Raw genomic sequence first — 12400 nt, forward strand, 5'->3', positions numbered from 1 at the left:
TCTTGAAAATGAGAGTCGAGAACGCCAAATGGACATTTAAAGTGACTTTTATCTCCAAGACAATACATCGGTGACACACTTAGCTAACGTGATAGCATCGTTCTCAAATGAAGATAGAAACACAATAAATAAAGCCCTGACTGGAAGGATAGACAGAAGATCAACAATACTATTAAACCATGTACATGTAACTACACGGTTAAAAATTCTCAGCCTGGTAAGGCTTAACTATGCTGTTGCTAACGACACTAAGGCTAATTTAGCAACTTAGCAACCGGACCTCACAGAACTATGTACTCTTCTCCTTTTTCTATTGTGGATCACGGATATGTATTTTAAACCACCTGGGATACTATATCCTCTTGAAAATGAGAGTCGAGCACGCGAAATGGACATTTAAAGTGACTTTTATCTCCAAGACAATACATCGGTGACACACTTAGCTACTGAGCTAACGTGATAGCATCGTTCTCAAATGAAGATAGAAACAAAATAAATAAACCCCTGACTGGAAGGATAGACAGAAGATCAACAATACTATTAAACCATGGACATGTAACTACACGGTTAAAAATTCTCAACCTAGTAAGGCTTAACTATGCTGTTGCTAACGACACTAAGGCTAATTTAGCAACTTAGCAACCGGACCTCACAGAACTATGTACTCTTCTCCTTTTTCTATTGTGGATCACGGATATGTATTTTAAACCACCTGGGATACTATATCCTCTTGAAAATGAGAGTCGAGCACGCGAAATGGACATTTAAAGTGACTTTTATCTCCAAGACAATACATCGGTGACACACTTAGCTACTGAGCTAACGTGATAGCATCGTTCTCAAATGAAGATAGAAACAAAATAAATAAACCCCTGACTGGAAGGATAGACAGAAGATCAACAATACTATTAAACCATGGACATGTAACTACACGGTTAAAAATTCTCAACCTGGTAAGGCTTAACTATGCTGTTGCTAACGACGCTAAGGCTAATTTAGCAACTTAGCAACTGGACCTCACAGAACTATGATAAAACATTAGCGCTCCACCTACGCCAGCCAGCCCTCATCTTCCCATCAACAGCCGTGCTCACCTGCGTTCCAGCGATCAACGGCGCGACGAAGGACTTCATCTGTGGGTTTGGCGGCAAGCATCGGCTAGGCGTCTTCTAAGTAAGTAGTCCTTGTTGTGTTGCTGTAAGTATTGTACTTAGCCGCTAAGACACCGATCGATCCCACCTACAACGTTCTTCTTTGCAGCCTCCATTGTTCATTAAACAAATTGCAAAAGATTCACCAACACAGATGTCCAGAATACTGTGGAATTTTGTCGAAGAAAACAAGAGGCTTTTCTATCGGGTCCGATGGGGTCCAACCACTTCCGTGGATTTTCTGACGTCACGCGCATAAATCATATCCAAAGGAGTTTTTCAACCGGAAGTGTGGCGGGAATTTTAAAATGTCACTTTATAAGTTAACCCGGCCGTATTGGCATGTGTTGCAATGTTAAGATGTCATCATTGATATATAAACTATTAGACTGAGTGGTCGCTAGTAGTGGCTTTCAATAGGCCTTTAACAGACTTTGCGTATGAATTCCCTCTTAATCCCAACAGCGCTACTCAAGCTGAGGGGGAACCCTGAGCGGGTGCTGGCCGAGCTGGAGGAGATGAAAGCAGAAGCCGCACACATCCAGCACCGTGTCTCCGTCTACGACTTCATCAAGAAGAGAAGTTACAGGCAGCCCATCATCATCGTCCTCTTTGTCAACTTGAGCAGCCAGCTGTCCGGGTTCAACGCGGTGCGTGCTCATCTTCATCATATTTAACCAGGATTAACTCATCCTAACATGGGGCGAAAATGTTGTCTATTTAATTGGATGCATGTTTTGTACTAAAACAGACTAATGGGAAACTGTTCTAGTGTCAGGTTCAAACACTGATGACGTCTATTAAACAGACAAGAAGCAAGGAATCATGCAGAGACAGGGTTCAATTTTGCTCAATGAGGAGAGACGTTTGCGCTGTACTCTAGTTACAGAAACAACCTACGCTCTAAGGTACAGCCCACATGCTCCTCTATTTATTTGGGATGTCCCTGGTTACATCACTGAGGCTGCTTCTGAAGGAAGGGGGGTCATCTCAGCAGCCCCAGTTCGACACAATATATGACTATTAATGAAATGCAGATGTGCTGACACCCGTGATATCGCCCCGTCTCTGCTCTGTCTGCGTCACGGCACTCGATGTTCGCCCTTGGCAGTCAGCAGGCCGATTCAGGGTCTGAAAACACTGATACGAGACGACTCGCTTTGCACAGATAGAAAAGTACAACTTCAGCACAATTGATAATAACTATAGCAACGGCCTTTAAGCGTAAGAGTTGTGTGATAACTTATACATACAGTAATTATTCTAACATCCAGGATTTGTTTTTTTAGTGGAAAAATAACAAATTCTCCTGTAACTTTAGTGTGGTACCGGATTAAAAGGCGCACTGCCGGTGAGCGGGTCTATTCAGGTCTATTTTCATAAAGGGGTCATATTATATATTCTTACTACATGTAAAACACTTCCTTGTGGTCTACATCAGTGTTTTTCAACCTTTCCTTGTGGTCTACATCAGTGTTTTTCAACCTTTCCTTGTGGTCTACATCAGTGTTTTTCAACCTTTCCTTGTGGTCTACATCAGTATTTTTCAACCTTTCCTTGTGGTCTACATCAGTGTTTTTCAACCTTTCCTTGTGGTCTACATCAGTGTTTTTCAACCTTTCCTTGTGGTCTACATCAGTATTTTTCAACCTTTCCTTGTGGTCTACATCAGTGTTTTTCAACCTTTCCTTGTGGTCTACATCAGTGTTTTTCAACCTTTCCTTGTGGTCTACATCAGTATTTTTCAACCTTTCCTTGTGGTCTACATCAGTGTTTTTCAACCTTTCCTTGTGGTCTACATCAGTGTTTTTCAACCTTTCCTTGTGGTCTACATCAGTGTTTTTCAACCTTTCCTTGTGGTCTACATCAGTGTTTTTCAACCTTTCCTTGTGGTCTACATCAGTGTTTTTCAACCTTTCCTTGTGGTCTACATCAGTGTTTTTCAACCTTTCCTTGTGGTCTACATCAGTGTTTTTCAACCTTTCCTTGTGGTCTACATCAGTGTTTTTCAACCTTTCCTTGTGGTCTACATCAGTGTTTTTCAACCTTTCCTTGTGGTCTACATCAGTGTTTTTCAACCTTTCCTTGTGGTCTACATCAGTGTTTTTCAACCTTTCCTTGTGGTCTACATCAGTGTTTTTCAACCTTTTCTGAGCCAAGGCACATTTTTTTCATTGACAAAATCCCGAGGCACATCACTAGCAGAAAACTCAGTAGCCGATATTGACAGTAAAAAGTCGTTGTCGCAATTGTTGGATACGACTTTAAAGCATAACCAAGCATGCATCAAAATAGCTCTTGTCTCAAAGTAGGTGTACTGTCACCACCTGTCACATCACACCCTGACTTATTCAGTTTTTAGTGTTTTACTTCTTGTCTTGCGCTCCTATTTTGGTGGCTTTTTCTCTATTGTTGGTATTTTCCAGTAGCAGTTTCATGTCTTCTTTTGAGCGATATTCCCCACACCGGCTTTGTTTTTGCAATCAAGACTATTTCAGTTGTTTTTATCCTTCTTTGTGGGGACACTGTGGATTGTCATGTCATGTACGGATGTACTTTGTGGACGCCATCCCTGCTCCACACGCTGTAAGTCTTTGCTGTTGTCCAGTATTCTGTTTTTGTTTACTTTGCAGCCAGTTCAGTTTTAGTTTGGTTCTGCATAGCCTTACCTAAGCTTCAATTCATTTTCTTAGCAGCACTCGCCTTTTGTTTATTTTTGGTTCAAGCGTTAGACACCTTTTTACCTGCACCCTGCCTCCCGCTGTTTCCCACATCTACAAAGCAATTAGCTACCTGCTGCCACCTACTGATATGGAAGAGTATTACACAGTTACTCTGCCAAGCTCTCGACAGCACCGACACTCAACAACGGCACATTATTTGCGGCACATTTTGTAGGTGGTCTTATTTACGTGCCTCCACTTGGACAGCGTCTTCTCCCCGTCATCTTTGTTGTAGCGGTGTAGCGTGCAAGGACGGGAGTGGAAGAAGTGTCACAAGATGGCGCTAACTGTTTTAATGACATTCAGACTTTACTTCAATCAATAACGAAGCAGCATCTCCTCATCCGTGGCTCACTAGTGCAACAACAACGCCCGAAATGTGTCCCGTGAAAAACCGTCCGACCGGAACTCTCTAATACCTAAGGTTCCTTGGGTGAACAATGTAAACTCACTACACCGGTATGTTTTAGTGCTTTCATGGTGAGTTTACTGACAGATATAAGTAAGAACTTTACACTACTTTATATTAGAAATGGCAACATGAATGTCACATAAAACAAGAAGATAGAGAAAAGGAAGAAGCTTATTACTATGGCGTCGCACGGACTGCAATGGCGGATGCACGCACATTTTCAGGACTTATGCAGATCTCAAATACAGATCAGCAGGTACCAGAAGGTAAGAAAAGTTGCTTTTGCATAATATTGTGAAACAAAACACCAGATATTACGTCTGCTAATAGGTGCCATTTTGCGGTCCTTATACACACACACCATAATAATACTCCTATGTTTAATGCGCCGACAATCCATCAAGCGGTGTGGCTTCGTAGCTTACCAAAGTCGTACTAAAAACATTTTGACATATTTTTGAGCGCCATGTGCAATGTTGTATATTTTCAATGGAACATTTACAGTTTTGGTGTAGTTTACTGGCGTCATATTGCAGTCTAGACGTATCTCTTGTGTGTGACTGCCATCTACTCGTCACACTTATCATTACACCATGTACCAAATAAAATAGCTTCGAGGTCGGCCAGCACAACCAGAATTATTCCGCACGTTAGGCGCACCAGCGCACTCTCGAGTTTTGAGTAAATGAAAGGATTTTAAGTGCGCCTTATAGTCCGAAAAATACGGTAAGTACATCGGTGAAGGAAAAGTGACACTAAGGCTACGTTCACACCCCAATTCGCATTTTGTTTTGTCAAATCCGAACTTTTTAGTGGCTGTTTACATTACCAAAAGCTTGCATTCTGGCGTGAATGCAAGCTGACCCGCATGCGTTTGTGACGTCGCAGGCACTGCAGTGCTTACAGAAGTCAATATGGCTTCAACTAGTCGGTCTCCGTACCGGCGCATTTGTGGCAATTTCAAGGATTTTGTGCAACATTTCCTGAACCGAATTATTGCGCGTAGAAGATTAAGACGGAAGAGGGCAAGTATTTTAACTTTTGCCAAATTACAGGGGCAATAGAAAAATAGTATTGCTAAAAAAAATCATAAGTGAAAAGTAATAGCAAACAGGTGTAGTGCAATGAGAAAAGGTTGAAATGTTGACACTAGCGAGGTGCGATACCACTTATTTTCTTTCCGATCCCAAGTAAAATTCAGGCTGGTATTGGCGATACCGAACCGATAGTGATACTTTGTCCAAATATACCTAACTTGTCTGCTAAAATGTTATAGGTGTGTATTTTCAAATATCTGTCTAAAAAAACAACAGGAAAATCGTAAGAAAAAAAGCAAGTATACTAATAATTAATAATAATACACTTAGTCACCTAAAAAATAAATAATAATAATAAAATAATACACTTAGTCACCTTTTGTCTTTGAATATATATAATATCTGGGGGGTTAAATAAAAATCCAAAAAAAATCGAATGGCCTCTACATAATTGACATTTTAGCCCTTGGTGCAAAAAGTTTAGACACAAAATAAAAAAAGAATATACTTGAAATATAAATAAAGTTTTATTAGTTACTTAAAAAAATTAAATAATACTAACTCATGAACTAATCTAAAAAATTACAACAATCATAATAAACACTGTTAAATATGTAACTGAACATTAATATTTTTGACACACTCGGTTATGCAGTTACACAACATAATTGTTATTCTATTCTTACATGGGGGAAAGAAAACAACATACAAACTCTAAGAAAAAACGAGCGAAAAAAAATCTGTATGTAATGAGAAAAGGCTGAAATGTTCTAACTAATAATTAATAATAATGTACTTAATCACTTACAATACAAAGCTGACACAATATCTGTTTTTAGAATTGTTTTTAATGAAAAAATATCAAAATGGCTGCCGCATACTTTGACCTTACAGTATGCGGCCCTTGGTGGAAAATGTTTGGACCCCCTGGACTTAAGTATCAACAGTATCGATATTTTGATTTGAGTATTGATATTAGAGCAGAAAGATCTGGTATCGGCAGTATCAATATTTCATCATTGACACTAGTAATACAGAATCAGAATCAAAAATACTTTATTAATCCCAGAGGGGATACCTTATTTCCTTGAATTGCCGCCGGGAATATAGTATTCGCCTGCCTAGAATTACAGCCGGGTCAAACTCGTTTCGCAAAATAATTAGGGCATGCTTGGCACTTCCGCCGGGTCAAATATGAGTCATTAAATGACTCCCGCCTCCTGGTGGTAGAGGGCGCTAGTGATCCTTCTTGCGACTACCAGTACTGCAGAAGACCGGTGCTGCAGAAGAAGACAACAAGCAGCATGCGTGAGCCGCGATCGTTTGCTTGCACTTTTACCATGGAGGATTACATATCTAAAATAAAACAGTTTTCTAAACTGGACTTTCAATCGAAGCAGGAGGTAATAATTAAAGGAATATCTCCAGAGACTTTTAAAACTGAAGAAAGATAAGGAAGACTGCCTTTGATCAGAAGCAGCTGCAGATGGACATCATTTATAAGTAAAGGTAAGACCATAATAAAGTTTTTTTATTAAATGTGCTTTTCATGATAAGGCAAACGCCGGAGTGAAAAAAGGTTTTAAAATAATTAGCGCATGCTTGCCCATCCCGCATGCTTTTGGTAAGCGCAGGAGTGAGAAGAGGTTTTAAATTAATTAGCGCCCCTGCGGCTATTCAAGGAAATACGGTATCTAAATTTTCAGTGTCTGTTTTTGTTTTTTCTTGAAGAAAATCCAAAAACTATTGGTTTTGAAAATGAAGAATATCAAAAGGCTCATACAATTAAGAATCAAAACAAACAAAGAATGTTTGGCAACGTACAATTTCAGATTGCTCCGATATTTGACGAGTGAATTCTTGCCTTTCGTTACAGATCGTCAATTATTCCACCACAATGTTCCAAGCCAAGTTCGACGAGGCCAAGTACCTGACTCTGGGTGTGGGGGCCGTCAACGTCTTTTTCACTTTGGTGGCGGTGAGTTGACGTCTATTTCTCCCAAATCTGCAATGAACCACGAGGAGTCACCTGGTGTGTCTCATTTTCTCCAAATCTTCAGTTTTTCCTGATGGAAAAGGCCGGGAGAAGGAAGCTGCTCCTGACTGGTTTCATCTGCATCGCCATGTGCAACGTGCTCTTGACTGTGGTGGATTCTGTAGTGGTAAGACCGTTTCACTTTCACTTCTTCTTCAAGCAATATCCCAAACGTCTGAGGAAAATGGTTTGAAAGGACAGTGTTGTGTGTACAGAGGGAAGGAGACGGCACAGACAGGAGGGGCGTCGTTTTAGCTCTATTTATTATAATAATTATATACACAATAGAATGGAATGTGAGACTGTGTGTAGAATTAACTGTTGTGTGTTACCCGAGTGTTGAGCGAGAGGCGGAAGTCCCCGAGGGGAAAGGCGGGCTCGAAGGTCAGTGAGACGAGCAGGAAGTTGGGGCTATAGCGGGGCGTCGAAGGTCCGTGTCCAGGCGGGAGGTTGAGATCCAAGGGGCAGTCAGGGAAGCAGAGGGGTTACGGGGAGACGAGACACACAGCTCGTGACGTGGGAACGGAGCTGGGCAGCTGGAAGACGACAAGGGGGAACGCGAGACCAGTCAACACCAAGGAGAAGAAACACAGAGAGAGTATGCATTGAGCTCGATTAGTCAGCTTACTGTACTGGAACAGATGGCTACGTTCTGGCGCGGGATAGCAGGTTGTGCAGGCTTATGAAGGCAGGTCCTCTGAGCAGTGACAGGTGCGCTGATTGCTGGCGGTTGATTGCAGCCGGACTCCCGAAGATGCGCCCAGCGCAGTGCACACTTCACTGCACTCGGGCCGTGACATTCATTTTGGACAAGCAGCAGCTAGGAGTATTTACTGCCTTCACTGCCCTCTAACAACTTTTGACAGTCAAAAAACTTGGGATTTGAACACAATGCCCTAAAATGTGGTTAAAAAAAAAAAAGTCACAAAACAATATCATAAATTACAACTGTTGCGTTGACCAGCTCTTCCTCCGAGGGATTCTAAGCTGTTGGTCATTCCCGAATTCTTAAATGGCACATAAGCTGATGTTTATGTTCAATCACCAGGCAGTAGTTGGTATTTTGTAGTTTATTGTCAAAGCTTTGAGGACAAACGTGAGACCAACCCAGCACACCAGCGTTCCCTCGCCCAGTCTAGATCGGTCTCCCCTCCAACCCACGGAAGTGCTGTGCTCTCCTCCTTCTCCTCCCCACCTGCTATTCCCCCAGTCTAGCACCGCGCTGTGCTTCTTATCTTAGGAATGTTATGGCAGTCTCAACAGAGAGAATATTCAACACTCTGACTCTCATCAAGGACACTCGAATGCAAGCACTTTGTACCAGACGAGACATTAGCTGATGAAAATATGACTATAGGAGTTTAGAAAGAAGTAACACTTAAATATGGATATGGTTCTGATCTGGTTACAACACAACGCAAAAACTTTCAGCTACAGCACCATTGCAAAAGCCACAACAAACACAACACAGTGATATAAAGCCACAACACAACTTCAAACCACAAAAGACACGACAGATTTGACGGCAAAGCAGGTTACAGCATTGCACCGACTTCCGGAACACAAGCCAAGGAGAAGTCATTTTGGGAATATGTTACCCATACAAAAGTGTTACCAAAAAGGAAAATGCAAGCTGCTCAGAAATTTGCCAGGAAGGCTCATGTCAGAGCCATCAAAGCAAAAATGCCAAAGTCATGTGTAAATAATGTCAATAAGTAGATGAACCATCTGTGGCTGTGAAGTGAACACTAGTAAGGTTGTAGATACTGTATAGAGTAGACTAACCCATGTGGTTCCTGTGGATGTGAAGTGAAGTGAATTACATTTATATAGCGCTTTTTCTCAAGTGACTCAAAGCGCTTTACATTGTGAAACCCAATATCTAAGTTACATTTAAACCAGTGTGGGTGGCACTAGGAGCAGGTGGGTAAAGTGTCTTGCCCAAGGACACAACGGCAGTGACTAGGATGGCGGAAGCGGGGATCAAACCTGCAACCCTCAAGTTGCTGGCACGGCCGCTCTACCAACCGAGCTATACCGCCCCGTACAGTAATGTGAACACATTACTGTAGTGACTAAATAACATAGTAACTGAAACAGACATAGTAATGTGGAAATAATGTCAATAAGTAAATGAACCATCTGTGGCTGTGAAGTGAACACTAGTACGGTTGTAGATACTGTATAGAGTAGGCTAACCCATGTGGTTCCTGTGGATGTGAACACATTACTGTAGTGACTAAATAACATAGTAACTGAAACAGACAAAGTCATGTGTAAATAATGTCAATAACTAGATGAACCATCTGTGGCTGTGAAGTGAACACTAGTACGGTTGTAGATACTGTATAGAGTAGGCTAACCCATGTGGTTCCTGTGGATGTGAACACATTACTGTAGTGACTAAATAACATAGTGTCTAAAACAGACATAGTAATGTGGAAATAATGTCAATAAGTAAATGAACCATCTGTGGCTGTGAAGTGAACACTAGTACGGTTGTAGATACTGTATAGAGTAGGCTAACCCATGTGGTTCCTGTGGATGTGAACACATTACTGTAGTGACTAAATAACATAGTGACTGAAACAGACAAATTAGTGTGTAAATAATGTCAATAAGTAGATGAACCATCTGTGGCTGTGAAGTGAACACTAGTACGGTTGTAGATACTGTATAGAGTAGGCTAACCCATGTGGTTCCTGTGGATGTGAACACATTACTGTAGTGACTAAATAACATAGTGACTGAAACAGACATAGTAATGTGGAAATAATGTCAATAAGTAGATGAACCATCTGTGGCTGTGAAGTGAACACTAGTAAGGTTGTAGATACTGTATAGAGTAGACTAACCCATGTGGTCATTCATACATCATTCCCTTACAAGAACTAACAGAATTTTGGAAACTTCACCTGTCCAGTATCCAGCATCCAATATTTATTTTAGCTGTTTGCTAAAAAGTTACTGAATCGATTTCAACTCCCTGAATCGTTTCGGATCGGATCGTTCCAAAAATAATGTAATCCATCCTGAATCGTATCAGAAACCACAAGTTTGTTGTTAAAACAAATTGTTACACCCCTAAAAAAAACATGTTTTTTCAACTGTCCAGCACCTGGTCCCAGAGATGGCGACCCTGCAGGTCCTGCTGGTGTTCTGCCTGATCTCAGCCTACGAGCTGGGTCCCGGCCCAATCTCCTGGTTCATCGCTGCCGAGCTGTTCGATCAGCCTGGCAGACCCCTCGCCATGGCCTTCGCCAGCATGTTGAACTGGGGGGGGAAGTTTGTCCTGGCGCTCCTCTTTCCTCCCGTCTTGGTGAGTTTCTACTCCCCTCTTTGTTGTGGCACGTATCAGTTTGGCTGCATAGTATTATGGAGGCTCAAATGGGATGGGATTCATTCTAATTGGAATTTAAATATATACACATGTATAGAGTAGGCTAACCCATGTGGTTCCTGTGGATGTGAACACATTACTGTAGTGACTAAATAACATAGTGACTGAAACAGACATAGTAATGTGTAAATAATGTCAATAACTAGATGAACCATCTGTGGCTGTGAAGTGAACACTAGTAAGGTTGTAGATACTGTATAGAGTAGGCTAACCCATGTGGTTCCTGTGGATGTGAACACATTACTGTAGTGACTAAATAACATAGTGACTGAAACAGACATAGTAATGTGTAAATAATGTCAATAACTAGATGAACCATCTGTGGCTGTGAAGTGAACACTAGTAAGGTTGTAGATACTGTATAGAGTAGGCTAACCCATGTGGTTCCTGTGGATGTGAACACATTACTGTAGTGACTAAATAACATAGTGACTGAAACAGACGTAGTAATGTGGAAATGTCAATAACTAGATGAACCATCTGTGGATGTGAAGTGAACACTAGTAAGGTTGTAAATACTGTATAGAGTAGGCTAACCCATGTGGTTCCTGTGGATGTGAACACATTACTGTAGTGACTAAATAACATAGTGACTGAAACAGACAAAGTCATGTGTAAATAATGTCAATAACTAGATGAACCATCTGTGGCAGTGAAGTGAACACTAGTACGGTTGTAGATACTGTATAGAGTAGACTAACCCATGTGGTTCCTGTGGATGTGAACACATTACTGTAGTGACTAAATAACATAGTGACTGAAACAGACAAAGTCATGTGTAAATAATGTCAATAAGTAGATGAACCATCTGTGGCTCTGAAGTGAACACTAGTACGGTTGTAGATACTGTATAGAGTAGACTAATCCATGTGGTTCCTGTGGATGTGAACACATTACTGTAGTGACTAAATAACATAGTGACTGAAACAGACAAAGTAATGTGTAAATAATGTCAATAACTAGATGAACCATCTGTGGCTGTGAAGTGAACACTAGTACGGTTGTAGATACTGTATAGAGTAGACTAACCCATGTGGTTCCTGTGGATGTGAACACAATTACTGTACTGACTAAATAACATAGTGACTGAAACAGACATGGTAATGTGGAAATAATGTCAATAAGTAGATGAACCATCTGTGGCTGTGAAGTGAACACTAGTAAGGTTGTAAATACTGTATAGAGTAGACTAACCCATGTGGTTCCTGTGGATGTGAACACATTACTGTAGTGACTAAATAACATAGTGACTGAAACAGACATGGTAATGTGGAAATAATTTCAATAAGTAGATGAACCATCTGTGGCTGTGAAGTGAACACTAGTAAGGTTGTAAATACTGTATAGAGTAGACTAACCCATGTGGTTCCTGTGGATGTGAACACATTACTGTAGTGACTAAATAACATAGTGACTGAAACAGACATGGTAATGTGGAAATAATGTCAATAAGTAGATGAACCATCTGTGGCTGTGAAGTGAACACTAGTAAGGTTGTAAATACTGTATAGAGTAGGCTAACCCATGTGGTTCCTGTGGATGTGAACCACATGGTCTGTATTTGTATAGCGCTTTACTATACCTGGAATGAAACGCTTTATGTCACGTTCACCCATTCACACACACACATTCACATACTGAT

General features: G+C 41.0%; 1 protein-coding gene and 1 gene segment (V, D, J or C); one reads left to right on the top strand and one right to left on the bottom strand.

Annotated features, from left to right (window-relative positions):
• The window catches only part of LOC133640900 (T-cell receptor beta-1 chain C region-like), a 157135-nt gene that overhangs the window by 118533 nt on the left and 26202 nt on the right, over nt 1-12400 (bottom strand).
• Nucleotides 1-12400, top strand: part of LOC133641012 (solute carrier family 2, facilitated glucose transporter member 1-like) — a 33682-nt gene that overhangs the window by 20575 nt on the left and 707 nt on the right. Inside the window, exons 7-10 of the mRNA XM_062034796.1 lie at nt 1617-1801; nt 7200-7301; nt 7384-7485; nt 10474-10677. Coding sequence (XP_061890780.1) covers nt 1617-1801; nt 7200-7301; nt 7384-7485; nt 10474-10677 — 593 coding nt within the window. The remainder of the gene's footprint in view (nt 1-1616; nt 1802-7199; nt 7302-7383; nt 7486-10473; nt 10678-12400) is intronic.

This window comes from Entelurus aequoreus, linkage group LG23 (assembly GCF_033978785.1).
Source record: "Entelurus aequoreus isolate RoL-2023_Sb linkage group LG23, RoL_Eaeq_v1.1, whole genome shotgun sequence".
NCBI lineage: Eukaryota > Metazoa > Chordata > Actinopteri > Syngnathiformes > Syngnathidae > Entelurus > Entelurus aequoreus.